Here is a 15941-nt window from a genome sequence, read left to right as displayed (position 1 = left end):
GCACAGCTCAGTAGATGCATCTGTTGAAAGTTGGCTCACAGCTGCACGTACTGTATGGTAGACAGTGTGAGTCCTCCAGTATCAGATCATCCCGTACACAACTACTCAGCAGGCCCTGAAAATCATTCTCCCTGTCTGGTAAGTTGAGGCGGGCACTTTATCCAGTGTAGCCTGTGATATGGACCGAATGAGAGGTACAGTCGTTATTGTGCAGATAGTACGTCTCATGGTGAGCCTTGAGGGAAAGTCCTCTGGACGCTCAGGAACACAGGCGGCTATGGCCCAGATACCTGGTGCATACAGTATCCTGGGGCCAGGCAGTCACAGCAGAAGGCATGGGATGTCTGTGAAGGTGCAGCGAGCCAGCAGGGGTGGAGTTAAGGGCGGGCTGGTGAGGCAAGGCCTCGGGGGTAATTCAGACCACTGGGATTTTTCACCGCAACGTTCTAATGCTTAATTTATGCTCCGTCGTTACTACAGTGTCGCGTGCCAAGAATAGCTGATCTGCAAGCTCAGATAGCGTCGCACCTGCATCGTGAGCTTGCAGATCGGCTATTTTTGGTGCACAACATCGTCACACGACAAAGTATAAATTGTGCTTAAAACGGCTTTGTCTTGTTGCAAGTCTCTGGTCTGAACTAGGCCTTAAACATTCAGAGTCATGTTGCGGAGCAGCCACTGCTGTGAGCGGCTCCCTGTGCAGTCTTTCAATGTGGGAACCATCTTGTCCTCCTCTGAGGGCATGTCCAGACACTGGTTACTGTTCACGTGCAGCAGGGTCAGTCGCTGCAGAGACGGAGGGGGACAAGAAACAACAACACACATACAGATGCACACAGACACGTGCAAGTGTACATACACACAGCGCACACATAAGACATGGATGTACCAAACGCTCAGACACACACACACACACACACACACACACACACACACACACACACACACACACACACACACACACACACACACACACACACAGATTAATTAGTTTCATAGCACATGTACAGTAAGTTGTCTGCGTTACACCTGTTAAAGCCTTGTTCTACTTATTAGTTGTTATTAAGCAGATTACTGTACATCTTGTGTCTCTGATTTCTTGATCAGGTTTGACTGTTCATGGTCATAATTAGTGACTGAAGTCAAGTGGAGGATTTTACTTTTAAATATGTCTGATCTGGTATTTCATCCTCTATATTTTTGCTGTGTAGGCTGTGTACTTGCGATAATGTGACTGCAAACCCATCACTTGACCCATATTTTCTATTCCATTCCCTCTCATTCTTCCACTCCTTTTTCTTTCTTTTCCATTCTCTTCAGTGCTAACAACGAAACCTGGAATGCCATAAAATGCCATGTACATTATCAAATGCACCTGTAGTGATGAGTTTCATTTAATTACAGTGAGATAATATGAATCTCAGCGTCTGACTACCATCACAAGCAAAGCAGTACGTATGACACTCACTGAGAGAGAGGGAGGGGGGGAGACTCAATGGCCTTAATTAACCATTTATGTCCATTTCCTCTGCGATAACATACGGTACTTCTGCAATTTTGTACCTCAATGGCTTCAGCAGCCGCCGTAGCAGTAATGATCACAGTATTTTCTACCGAGATGTGACGTTTCACTTATTTTTTACATTTTGTATTAAAAAATTATCCCACAATCCCATTTTTTTTTCACCCAGTGCCAATTGTCTAAGTAATCCTGGGCGCTACACTCCCTCTACCAGCCTAGGGAGAGCCCACAGCCGAGCTCATGTCTACCTTCAATGCATGAGAGCTAACAAGCCTTCACATCACCCGACAGGGGGGAGCTTCCCCGATTGGACGTAGCGCGTGGAAGGAACACGTTATTCCAACCAGTTCCTTTCCCCTCCATCAGGCGCCGCGGCTGACCAGGGGGAGGCAGTATAGAGACCAAGATTACTGCATGTTTTTGTGAGGGTACCTACCCTAGGGGACATGGGGAGAACATGCAAACCCCACACAGAAAGGCCCTTTCACCAACCCCACCTAGGGTATGGGCACTGATGACGTGGAAGAGAGGACACGCCCCCAGCGCCCACAGCATCCCCGGCGGGAATTGAACCCAGGACCTTCTAGCTGTGAGGCGACAGCACTACCGATTGCGCCACCGTGCCCCCGGTTTCACTTCTGATAAGCCCTTGACATGACTAAACGTGAGGTATAGTCCATGCTATACAGACACAAATGCTATAATTGTGTTCTGTTGAAGATGCTAATGAGCTACTGTAGAACAGAGGGCTGGAAAAGTATGGTTTTCTTAAGAGAACAAAGACAAAATGAAAAAAAAGAGAAAATGGCCTCACTCTTAGCTTCAAAAGGACCTGCTGCTGAAGTGTTTCAAGTGTTAAAGAGGTTAACATCTTTGCGCACAATATGAGAGATGATTGTTGGTCATTAAACTCAGCAGCCATACAGTACCAAACTAAATATAGGAAGGAAACATTACCAAAAAAAGCGAAGTAATCAGGGATAATGATCTGTATTCTCAGGCGGAGACCACTTCTTCTTATTTCTTACAGTGAGACAGTGTGGAGTAATCCTTGATCCTTCATTAAAAACTTGATTGTGATTTGAATGTTGACAGAGGATTTCCAATATAATGAGATGCCATACCATATTTGAGCTTGAGCTTCACTCAGAGCTTTGAAATACAAATCTCTGACGATCATTCTGCCTGGATACACATACTCTCTCGCTCTCTCGTGCGTGTGTGAGCACAATCCGCACATACACACAACTGACTTGCAGGGCACTTTGTTCAAACAAAGCGACATCACAGAGAGCAGGTGGCATACACTGTTAAACACCTGCCATTACAGTGAAATAAGAGCTGACTGTAAGGCAGAAATATATGAAATATAGAACTGAAAATGTCTTATTCAAAGTATTGTCCTGATGGAATCACTGCCCCATGAGCCTCAGTCTTCTTGCACTTTTGGAATAAATACAATCAATAAAATAAAAATAAAAAATCCCAGCATAACAAATCATAATGACAACGCTATTACAGACTTATTGATGTCTCATTTAAACATCAGCCTTATCAGAACTAAAGGCACGCCGTGATCAGTAATGCACTAATGAAGATATCCTTTTTGCTCTCATTCAAGGATCCAACCTACTCTGGTTGCATAACTGACAGGGGAGAGACTACAACAGAGGGAGGACGAACAGCCATTCCATATTTAATGAAAATATTAGAAATGTGGGGCCCTTGTCTTTTGCTCATAATTATTTCATGGCTCCTCTGAGGCAGTAAAAACTCCCATCTCAGCCTCCCAGCAAACCAACCAGTGTTGCAGGAGCAAGTGGCTGCTGTGTGTGCACAGCTGAGACCAGCTAATTAAATGAGGACAGTTTCTAACCATCAGCCCTGGATGAGGAATAAAGTCCTCCCCCCTCCCCTTTGTCACCAAGGAGCACATTGGACTTGCTGACAGCTACTGAATCCCTGTTTAATGTGCACTTCTTTAATGACACTGGTGGACTCTCCAGGACCAAGAAATCTTATGTCAGGAGATCAGATTACTCTAGTAAGTACTAGTAATTTGAACTTAAGTAAAAATAGCAATACCACAATGTAGAAATACTCTGTGACAAGTAAAAGTCCTGTATTCAATATTTTACTTGAATAAAAGTACAAAATTATTGTCATCCAAATGGAGTACTAGAATATCCCATTTCACAAAGTGGTTCGATTATAACAGCTCTATAAGCTCACAACTCGTGATGTGATGCATTGTGAGCTTGTTGATTGGCTATTTTTGAATACGCAAAGTATAAAATAGGGCTTAATTGGTTCAAGTATATGTTTTGTAATAATAATCTAAATATGTAAAGCAACTAGTACTGTAGCTAAAGTTTTCAAATAATTGTAGAGTAAAAAGTACAATATTTGCCTCTGAGATGTAGTAGAGTAGAAGTATAAAGTATTGAAAATGGAAATACTCAAGTAAAGTAAAAGTACCTCAAAATTGTCAGGGCGACATGCCACAGAACACATCTCTGCTGAAGCATACATTTGACAAGCCTAATTTGTGCTTCATCACCTGACCGCATTGCTCGCAAAAAATAACATATTTTCACAGGAGCTACATTCTCTGTCTGAGCCTGGCTGTGTCACAAGGACTTGTGAGAGTTAGCAGCAAATCAGGTCATCTAACAGCAGGTCACTTCGCCACAGCAAACTTTGACACGGAACACCAGCCCCAGGAGTCATTTACCCAATTTACAGTGCCTGGTGACGAAACTGTGGCATGATACAGTAAAACACTCTAGCCTTTTAAGAGGGACACTGAGACGCAGGCTGCAGTGCTTTAAGGAACAAGCCTGGCTATGCACAAAATGACAGGCACTTTAACTGAGCAGATACATTATCATTACCATTATGTTGAAAGTTTTCAATCATCACTTTTCGTCTGTTACTCTTCACCTTATTTTATCTACTGAAATTATGGCTTAAGTATATAAAATTAGCTTGCTTCTAAAGTCATTATTTTCTCATTTTCCAATACAATTTAATCTGTCCTTATCTGTAGATGTAAACTTCCATCTATTTGGAAATGTTACTCCCCTTCACAAATCAGGAGACTCACTACTAGATAATAATAACAATAATAGACCAATTTAGATTATTGGCACCACAGCTATAATATTTGAGATGTTAATTTTTAATCATAGTTGTATTGGGAGGTCGGGTTCAATCCTGGGCCAAGTCATACCAAAGACTATAAGAATAGTACCGAATGCCTCCCTGCCTGGCACTCAGGATTAAGGGTTGGATTGTGGGTAGGTCCATGTGTGTAATGTCCTGACCTATGGGCCAAAAGTACTACTTTTGATTTGGTTGACCATTCTTCTTCTTGATAAACTATGCTATTGGTGTTTCACTACAGCGGTTATTTGTGGTTTAATTCTTACCTTTATAATCAGTGTTGGGTAAGTTGCATTCAAAATTGAATATATTTACACATTACTATTGTAATTACCATCATTATAAAAAAATATTAAAAAGTTGCATTAAAATGTTACTGTCTGTGTAGACTAGAGTATATTACTTATCACACTATTTTTGCATTACTTTCACCAAAATAATTAAGTATGACTAGGCATTCTAAAGTGGAAGAGGATAAGGTCACAACTTAAGGTTTAAATGTTTGTTAACTTCCATATTTTGTGCCTGAGGACCACCTTGACAATTAGATGGAGTATCTCTAGGGCTTTGTCGTCTTAATTAGATTTTGAAATAAATAAATAAATCATAATCATTTAATGGCTCAAAATGCAGAGCTAAAGAGCTTTCCTTAAAAAAACATGTGAATAGACAGGTAGAGTGAGAGTGGTAGAGTAGGGTGATAATTGAAATTCACTGCTCTGACAATAGGGACACAGCACACAGTGTACACAGCTGCTCCACGGCTATAGTAGTGTTCAAATGCAGCGCTCACTTCCCGAGAGGACAGGACCATGAAAGCTGTGCTCACAATGGAGGATCACTTCAAAAGAACTTGTAAACAATGGCTAGTCCCATTTCAATCTGCCCGGTGCATAAATGATCAGCTAAAAATAAACATGTCCTCCGCCTCTCCAGGCGCCATTTCACCAAGTGCTGGCACTGGCAGTCCGAGGGACAGCCTGTGAATTTTCACATCAAAATAAAATATTTATGTTGGAAAATAAATGTCAAATGAGATCTAATTCAGTGTGAAGGCTAGCTAAAGGTCTTGCAGATAGCATCTTGTACACAGCTCCATTCTGATGGGATGTCTGTCATTGCCTTACGTTGTTTGTCTCCCTCTCTTTATTCATTCATTCCCAAAGGTCACCGGTAATAGCTACTAATGGCCCAGAAAACTATTTTCATTTTCCAACTAGTACCTGGAAGCTCAATGTCATGACGACAAGCTTAGCACATGTATATATACTGTACAGGTATCTCTCCTAGCCAGTGGTGGAAAGTAACTACATGTACCCAAGTACTGTACTTAAGTAAATGTTGAGGTATTTGTACTTTACTTGAGTATTTCAAATTTCCAATACTTTTACTTCTACTCCACAACACAACAAGTATTTGAAAACTTTAGTTACTTGTTGCTTTGCAGATATACATTATTATATTATAAAACATACATTAACCACTTTATCCCAATTCTATACCTAGGCTATTTGAAAATAGCCGATCTACAGTACAAGATCGGCTATTTTCAAACATTTTATTACTTTTACTTTTGGTACTTTAAGTATATTTTGATGCCAATACTTTTGTACTTTTACTCAAGTAACATTTTGAACACGGGCCTTTTACTAGTAACAGAGTATTTTATACTGTGGCATTGGTACTTTTACTTAAGTAAATATCTGAGTACTTCTTCCACCACTGCTCCTAGCAGAGATTATGAAAATGAAATATATAAATAAATAAAATACTTTCTTCTAAACTAACTTCAAAGTAAAACCCGTAGTGTTCATTTTACTTTGAGTGTAACCCTTACAGGTCAATGTTTACACTCTCAGAGTTAAATTAACCACTTGAACTCTGTATACTTTGTCGTAAGAAGAATAGCAAAAATAGCCAATCTACAAGCTCGTTGTGAGATTGTAGATCTGCTATTTTAACAAGGTATGAAATGTCATGCCTACATGCCCGAAATGGGGAAGCCAGGTTGAAAGCAGTTGACATTCTGTATTTTTTACAGTGTGATTATTGGAGCAATCATGAAAAAAAGTATTTCACGAACAAAAATCCCGCACACGGCTCTTGAGAGAGTAAGAGTGTCTTGATGAAGGTCCAAAGGGACCGAAACGTCTGTCAATTTGAATAAAAAACTGATGCTGCTGAGCAAAAGCAGTGTGCGGGATTTTTGTTCATGAAACACTTCTTTCATGATTGCTTCAGTTGTCACTGTCCAACGCACTTGCATCTGAACAAAGTGGATGCGTGAATATTTCCTTTGCACATTGTGATTATTAAAGTGCACAGCAAGAACAAAGCAAATCTAATTCCGGCTCACAGTCAGTAAAACACACCTCTAGTCTAGACCACTACAAAGGGTTCAGGAGTTAAAGGGATAGTTCACCCCCAAAATGCCTTTTTGTCTATCTTTTAGTCACCGCATGGAGACTTGAATTCATGGTTATATTCTTTTGTTTTTGTCGCATTCCTAAGCCAATAATGTGATGACCGGCAGTGGTTCCGGTAGGAGACACAAAGAGTCTCCTTTGTGTCTCCTACCGGAACCGCTGCCTACCGGTCTGCTGGTTATCAAATTACTTAGGAATGCGACAAAAACAAAACATATCCATGAATTCGATTAGTCACATCCATGGGGTGAAAAATTTTTTTGGGGGTGAACTATCCCTTTAAACTGAGACCCAGACTACACTACAGGCTAGTTGTACTGACCTTCTCCTATCCAAGACCCTAGACCCCCACTGGCCCAGACCTGGAGGGTGGGGGGGGGGCGGCTACAAAAAATAATCATTAGGGTTGTTGAAGAGGCGTCTAAACACCTCCAGCCGGGTGTGGTTGCGGAGGATCCAGGTCTGCACAGGGCTGTTGTTACAGGTGTCCACAGTGGGGCCATAGGTGCCATCCTCCAGGTGGCTGATGGTCAGACAGGACTGGGTGGTGACGTGGAAGAATGTGTGCTTCTGCAGGTATAGCCATGGCAGTGGCCCGGGAGGAAATTGGGAAGACGGTGAGAGGTGCCAATATCATCTGACAGGTCATCACTTAATGCTCAGCCTGGCCAAGACTAATATGATTCTTCATTTCATGAAATATTTTATATATTTTTAGTCTGTGAAATATAATAGTTTTGGAAAAAACAAATGTATTGATTTATTTATTTATTAAACCTCCAATAATCTGGGATTATTGGGTTAGGATTTGTCTGCTAGTTCCTAATGTAGCTAAGTAATCTGTAGCCCAGAAGCCTGATATGTCCCAGGACACAGGGGGGGGGGATTTCCCTTTGGATGAGAGGTATGTCGCATTGTGATGCGTTGTGAGCTTGTATATAGTCTGTTTTTGCAGAATGTTTGCCTATTTTTTGCCAAATGTTCGTCTATTATGACATTTCCAGAATAGGGACGCTAGGGTTCATGTGGTGAATTATAGAACTTAACAAGCATGTGTATTGCAAGACCAAAGAAGTACAGTAGCCTACATTTTAATAATCAGATTATGGGTCTGTCACAAACCTTGCCTAAAATTCACACAGAGAAAATTAATTGAACATGTCGGTGTCTGAGTTTAGAGAGAAATGATCTGACAGCCGTCATTCATTGTACTGGTGTTTTGGTATATTATTTTTGCTGGTGAGAACACAAGGAGCACAGCTCATCGCTGGCTCAAACCATAGCTGAGTAGGCGGAAAGAAGGGGGGCCTGTCTGTCTGTCTGTCTGTCTGTCTGTCTGTCACAATGGCAGATCAGAAAAGCAGGAATATGGAAAAGTCAGGCATTTCTGTGAAGCCGAAACTGATGACCAGATGAAATGTTAATGGGATTGTAGCCACCAAGGGTTCAGAGATATCTGTTCTTGTCTGTCAAACTGGAGCTAAGAATAACCGTGTCCATTGACAGCGTTGAAAAGCCCCCAATGCTGTTTATGACAGGCACAAGCCTTCTTCGTTCATGAATTATTCAGATTTTTATATTAAGGATGTACCCAGAGAACAAAGCGTAATGACTTGGGCTCTCTCCTAGGGTTTCTGCAGGGCTTGATGGAAGGGCCCCCAGATTATTCTCTTATCCTCTTCTACTGTACAGCACTTGTCAGCAGATGAGGACATCTCTATCATTGATAGATGACATGCCATCTTATTCTAACACTGTACCCTACCAGTGAGAGAGTAAATCCTTATTATGAGAAACTTTAATAATCCAGAATATATTGTGAAGTTAGGGGTTTCTTATGTCATCAACATCTCTTCCTTAAAAGGCAACTTCACCAATATTTATAGATAAAGCCTCACTATGTAACTTATTTTAATGAATACGGTTTAATTTTGTCCAATCTGTACAATATAACTTATACAATTGGGTATGTATTTTGTCTCCGTGCTCTTCTATTGAGACATTTAGATCGTGTCAAAGGTCATGTCTCACCTAGACACAGGATCTGACATGAATTTTGACCTGATGTTCACGATTCAATGTATCCCCTGAGTAAGCAGGCAGGCTCTATTAGCTCAATGGTAAAAATGTCAGCACTTGCGCAGGAAACCGGGTTCAAATCCGGGGTAGAAGAGGAAAGTTACATAGTGCTGCTTTAATCCAATCGTTCTATTGTGAGGAGGACATGTGAAAATCTGACATAACACTTCCCAAAGTGCTCTATGTGTTAAGAGCTCTTGGCACTGAAAGATAGCTGGCAGCCTACTGTACGTGAAACTCGACCAAAATGCTGAATAGGATTTTGAATAGGATTTACATTAAATATCCCTAAAGTTGCCCTTTAAGGTGGTCAAATGCTGAAAGACAAGTGTTACAACTTGCATAACAAGGAATATCAAATAACATGTTTGTCTTCATTTGACTATTACACCTAGGGTATGGGTGGTGTCCATGTTAAAGAATAGATGACAGGTGACGCCATAGATATAGAAACCTAGATACCTCATTGGCCTCTGCAGTTCGTTGGAGCGACCTGTATCGTGGCCGCCATTTTAGAGGAGGCACGCTGCACTCAAAGTGACTATTGGCCAATCACAGCGAGTTGACCAATGGCCAATCAAAGCGCGTCTAACTGACTAGTTGCTGCGCAGCTGCCTCTTAAAGGGCTAAGGGCTGGGTTACGAAAAGACCAGCCCCCACCTGCCTCTGATTGGCCTACCGAACGCCCCCTTCTGTGACACAACGCGTAAGCTTGCCTTCTCTAAAATGGCGCCCGAGATACAGATGCCTCAGAGCCGGCGTCTACCTTTATATGTCTATGGGTGCCACCCCAGCCGGTAGGAGTACGTGCATTGACCAATATCACCCTCCCCACCCAGCTTCCCTCCTCCCAACACGGGCCAATTGTGTTCGTATAGACGCCCGACAAAGCCGGATGCACCACGGTGGATTTGAAACCCACAACCTCCGTGGTGGTGGGCAGGGACTTTACCACTGCGCCACCCGAGCGTCTAGTTAGTTAGTTTGTTGAAGTTGAGTTGAGCCCTGTCAGGAACGCCCAAGTGAGGCACCAGCCGAGCGAGTGCCTGCGCCGAGTGGTGTGATTGCCGTGCTGTCGACTCAGCACTGTCCGGGTTGCTGATAGGGTGGGAATCAGTTCTAATCTATTTTGAAACTACACATAGTACTTGTCAATTAAAGTAAATGAGACTACACCTAGGGTTAGTTAGTTTCTACACGGACCGTGTTGAGTCAACAAGGTCCATATATATAAATTGTATTCTTGATTCAACAAACGTCGACATTCAACATATCCGTTATTTGCCGAAACACAATATGCCAACGTTTTCCTCTGGTGATTGGGTTGGTCGAGCAAATGTTTATTTGGTGCATCAGATTGGGACTCTGATGCTGTTTCTATACATACTTTACAGTGTACATATGTATTGTACATATTTTATACAGTATCTAATGGTGGGTCCGGGTGCAATAGCATCATTGGCTACAGACACCTGTGTGCTTGTCTCTGCCGTGGTGCTATGTACTGTAAACCCGGATTTAAATGATCTGCTGTAATGTCCATTTACACTTCACAATTCACACAGTCTCTACAGACCACAATCAAAAGCAATGACAATCTAAATATTGTTGTAGGATATCACTACATATTATGTACTGAAAACAAAAGGACAACACTCAAAGGCAAACGCTTGGACAGCTTACCTTAAAATCATATTCACACTTGCCAACATACTATATAAGAGGAAAAAACTGGCAACATATGGCTTATTATAACTAGAGCTGTTCGGTGCATTATGCAGCTCAAGTGCTATGCTAGGTCTCTGAAGTAAATAGCAAATACTGGTGCACAGCACCATCTGGTGGCTAGAAGAAGTACATGTTCCACTTTGCTGTTATGGGACTGTGGAATGTGCATTTCTGAGTCTGCAGTCTCTTTCGAGTACAATAAAAAGTCCAATCAGTAATATTTCACAATCTGAGCCTAGCTATTATTTGCGAGAGTTCATGTCGGACACATTCTCCTGCTGCCTTTTAGCCCAAATGTCTGGCTATTATAATACCTTGTGCTGTTTGCATTTCTATCTAATAAAGTATTCAGTCAAAGTATTCAATCAAACCAGTGGTGAACAAAGTACTGAACCCCAGTACTTGAGTCAAAGTATAGATACTCCTGGACAAATATTGCTTAAACATGTATGTTCTGTATACAAAATTAGACATATTCCAAAACAAATTAAATGAATGAAGTTCGGGCCTCTACGCAGCCCTCTCATTTAGAGTTCGGGCTGCTAGGTGGCCCCCACACCTATGTCGCACCGTCGATCCACTGTTGTGTCTGATGTCAGTGCAGGTTGAAAACCTCCATGTATGTGGATGTATGTGCATTGCATGTATGTGTGCATGTATGTGCATTTGACACATGTATGTGCATTTGACACGATTTCTGTTGTGTCTGAGATCAGAGAACAGGGAAAACTGTTGCGCCCTTCTTTGTCCTTTGGTCAAGGTTGACTGCAGGTGCGGCCTCATAGCACTGCCGAAGGTCCTACGACTGAAACGTTAGCTTTTTTTAAAATCACTATGAGCACCGAGCACACCATGAGCATTTAAAATAAAGAAAGTATATTTCTTAAGTCTGTCTAAGGAGTTTCCCTTAATTTGTATGCAGTGAGCGAGTCTCTTTCTGACAGTTTTCCTTCGTATCTGACATCAGTGCATGTTGAAAATCATATCTCCATATATGTGCAGTTGGTTTATGTTGTGTGTGACATCAGTGCATGTTGATCTCCATATCATGATCATTTGACTATCTGTGCATTTGACGGGGACTATATGTGCATTTGACTCCATTTAATGTGCATTTGACTGGGGGGCCCCAACAGGGCCACGGTGGTCCACGGACCGACCCACCCATTCTGCAATTTTTATATAGGATTTGAAATAGGAATTAAGTGGTTCATTCATAACATAATTCTCTCCTTCCTAGTAATGTAGTGGAGTCAAAAGTACAATAATTTGTCTTTGAAACGTAGTGGAGTGAAAGTCATATACTGTAGTATCCAAAAATACAAATACTCAAGTAAATCTATACTCAAGTAAATATAATTTGTTACTGTCCACCACTGCCTGTTAACAGCGCTGTGTGAAGCACAGATCTTACCTCGGTATCATATTCAAACATCTGATTGCCCTTCATGTGATGACACTTGAGCATGACCACAGGGCCGTTGAGACGCGAGACATCCAGACACAGGTCATCTGTTCTGATCTCCTTATCTGCCGTATACGAGAACACCTGGGGAACCACGGTTATTATAATTTTGAATCTTTAATTATTTTTCATTTTTCATTATTATTTCGTTTTGACTTTTTGTTTTCAATTTCGGTTTAGTTTTGATTAGTTTTTAAAGCAGGTTTTCTAGATTAGTTTAGTTTTTGTTTTGTGAAAAGAATTTCGCATATCCAGTGAAGAGCGCATACGGAAACGGTCTGTGTAGGTGCATGTATGTGTGTGCGCAAATTACTGGATATAGTAGGCGGGCTCTTGACAGGATATGACCACTGAACAGTAAATAGAAACTTGGCTTTCCACATGTAGTGCAGAAAGCCTGCTGTTCCTTTTTAGGGAAAAAAATTGTAAATGGTTGTTTTGGATAAAGTGCATTAAATGAAATAGTCTTTATGTATTGCTGCTATTGTGAAAAATGTCACGATGCAGGTATTGCATGTAGTGATATTCCTGTGTTATCCTGGATCAAATGCAACGCTAAGTGAACATTTCGTTCAGATCCTCACCTGGTTTCCCCCCATGCCATGGCAGTTGAAGAAGCCGACTTTCTCATTCTCCTTTCTTCCCATGTTGTCCACGCATTGATTGGTCTCTACATTCCTGATCTACGGGTAGTAAAACAGGCACTGTTATAAGTTCCTCATAAACATCAACTTTTCAAATCCACAAGACGGCATACTCTATCCAGGAAATGACAATCTAAAGCACCTGTTTCCTGCTGTTCCTTTTTTAGTTTCCACAATCATTTTGGCACAGATGTCAAGTCTAATTACATCTTTACCATTCAGTGAAAGGTGTAATCTAAACTCATTAATTATATTGCTGCAGGAAGTGGCACTAATATTACTCATAATCATGGCACATTTACAGATGAAAAGGATAAATGATAGGACAACACAGTTTTCCACCACCACCGCCATAAAAAAATTCTTTACGACTTTATAATTCATTGTGCTATCTAATAAACTAGCACATTGCGCTAGCTCTAATATTGAACTGCCTTTATATGTTGCATAAGCGGCTTATTATGCCTATGATGCAAGGACAGTGGCATTCATAATTGGGTAATATAAAACCAAACGGCTCCCGCTGTTAAAAGAGATCCATATGTTATGGAGGGAGAGAATCATTCGTACGAGGACGACGGGAGCTGAGCGGAATGCCGCAGTGGCTGAGAGAAACAGAGACCGAGACAGCTTCGTACTGCAGCACACAGCTGAGGAATCCTGGAGTCTCAGCAGTATTAAAGTTTGAGGATTACAACCTCATCTCACCATCAACTCCTTACTGCCACTCACATTACTTTTAGATGGCCTCCATTTATCATAGGTGCGCGCGCGCACACACGCGCATGCGTGCGCACACACACACTCTCACACACACACACACACACACACACACACACACACACACACACACACACACACAGACAGAGTAGACACATTCTTCTATTAGTAAGCTGTGTGTCAGCAATTGCTTTCCCCCCACTCTGCTCGCAGATCTAATATCACCTGCACTCTGTACGTACTGTAATAAAATAAATTGTGTGTAAAGACGGGGTTTGAAGCAAATACATAAACTCAAGGGTACTGCAATATAGAGCAGATCTACAAGCTCACAACACATTCACGATGCAACGCGTTGTGAGCTTGTAGATAGTCGATTTTTGCGATTTTTGTGTAACACAAGGATTGTGTAGAACAAGGATTTAGAAAAGAAATGTTAATGTTGATTTATTGATAGATGCACACACACACACGTCACGTATATATTAACACTGTGACACTGCCTCCAGAAAACACAGCTCTAGATGAAAGCCAGGCTCTGCCTGGAGTGGCTGGCTGCCGTGTTGTTGGGGATCAGAGTATAAGAAGAGTTCATACCTCACCAAGAGAGTAGTATCTCCTGGGGATCTGCGAGTCTGGGTAGATATTCTCCAGATACCAGGAGAACGGTTTGCACTTCAAGGCTTCGCGCAGGGCTTTACGAGAAGACACATCTCCATAGTCCACCCGCACCACTCCTACAATACACAGTCAAATCTTAAGAACGACAAGTGTACAGTGTACAAATCTTTGATGTATGGTGGAAACCTTGAATGACCAAAATTGTAACTTTTTTTAATTACTATTTAAAAAAGTTATATGAAATAGTGAAAATAGCCGATCTACAAGCTCACAACGCGTCGTATTGTTGTGAGCTTGTAGATCTTCTATTTTCACTACTTTTGTGCCATACTTGTATGATAAAGTAGGGCATTAATTTGTGAAAATATATAGGGATTATGAAGATACAAGGTTTCTGTGCGACAGCAACAAAATGTAACTTTACGGGTCCATTTGGTTCCATTTGTACATTCTGTTACAAACGGGTAAGGTAAATCAACACTAAAGACTTTAAATGATAGCGTTATTAAACTGCAGCTGCCAGGAGACAGGATTTCCATGTTGTGTTTAGACAATGGACATCGTTTAGAACGAAGTAAGATTGTCCAGTCCGGTCCTAATTTCTTGCACCGCCAAAGCTGACCACAAGAGGGACCTTCTGCATCATCAGATCTCGTGAAGCGCCCTACTGTACTTTATCTGAAAACTATTTGGGTGGTCAAGGTTTACAACTACATGTTTGAGCAGACTGAGTTCAGGTAATAAACATAGACATACATTAGATACCTAGATGAGGTATTGCTAAAGGAGAGGGTCAGTATTTCATATGAATAAAAGGCTATCATAGTTGTGTATTATAATGCAATTTACTTTAGGCAAAAATCCATGAGGTATCAACTCGAGGTGCAATTCATCGAAAAGGGATTTGTCAGCAACTGGGTAGAGACGCTCTCACTAACACATCAGGCAGATGGCTTCTCCATAGTGTCTCTGGAGGAATCATATAATGCATGTAGATAAATCCAGGGGGTAATTTATCACGAAAGAGCACAATTGTGATGATTGACGATAGAGAGCAGTTTCAGCCAAACTATAAGACTGACAGTACACTCATCAACCACAGACCTGAGACAATGCAAAGAACACCTGTTGTGATCTCAACGTCTTCCAGCGCTTTCATCTGGGGCATTAGTCATCGAAACTTAGATTAGGTGTAAGCAGAAAATCTCTCTCTCGCTTCCTCAACCCCACTTTGCCTTCTCTCAGTAGGGTCTGAGCCTCAGATGTTTCAGATGATGAATGGCCTCTTTGATCGTGAAATCGCCAGCGCAGAATAGGGACTGGGAGGGAGATAGACTTTTAAAATAGCATCACTGGATGCCACTCCTGTGCTCTGCCTGATAGCCACGCTGTCGTCCTCTGTGCCAATATGGGGGGCCAAGCCGAGCATCAGCACGGCCCGTATCATTTCTCCTAATATCCTGGAGGATCGGGGTAGTCGATGTGGGGCCATGGTCCACAGAAAGCCTCATCTATCACTGCCTCGGCACCTGCCCACAGAGAATTCCACCTGGCTGCCGCTCCGAGGAAGA

The 15941-nt window shown here is 41.7% G+C and overlaps 1 protein-coding gene across 3 annotated transcripts in view; it reads right to left on the bottom strand.

Annotated features, from left to right (window-relative positions):
- Positions 1 to 645: 645 nt before the first annotated feature.
- Positions 646 to 15941, bottom strand: part of galnt13 (polypeptide N-acetylgalactosaminyltransferase 13) — a gene marked incomplete at both ends in the record, with an annotated part of 38567 nt that continues 23271 nt past the window's right edge. Inside the window, 5 exons of one of the 3 annotated variants that reach the window (XM_080457230.1) lie at positions 7498 to 7683; positions 10876 to 10905; positions 12335 to 12469; positions 12970 to 13068; positions 14347 to 14486. In XM_080457230.1, coding sequence (XP_080313356.1) covers positions 7498 to 7683; positions 10876 to 10905; positions 12335 to 12469; positions 12970 to 13068; positions 14347 to 14486 — 590 coding nt within the window. Of the gene's footprint in view, positions 787 to 7497; positions 7684 to 10875; positions 10906 to 12334; positions 12470 to 12969; positions 13069 to 14346; positions 14487 to 15941 lie in introns of those variants that run through there. The other 2 variants (XM_080457232.1, XM_080457231.1) reach the window with 2 other exon arrangements.

Source organism: Gymnoscopelus braueri (genome assembly GCF_963280865.1).
Source record: "Gymnoscopelus braueri genome assembly, chromosome: 18".
NCBI classification, from domain to species: domain Eukaryota; kingdom Metazoa; phylum Chordata; class Actinopteri; order Myctophiformes; family Myctophidae; genus Gymnoscopelus; species Gymnoscopelus braueri.
Note: the sequence above shows the minus strand (reverse complement) of the source record. Positions and strands in the feature narration are given on the sequence as shown.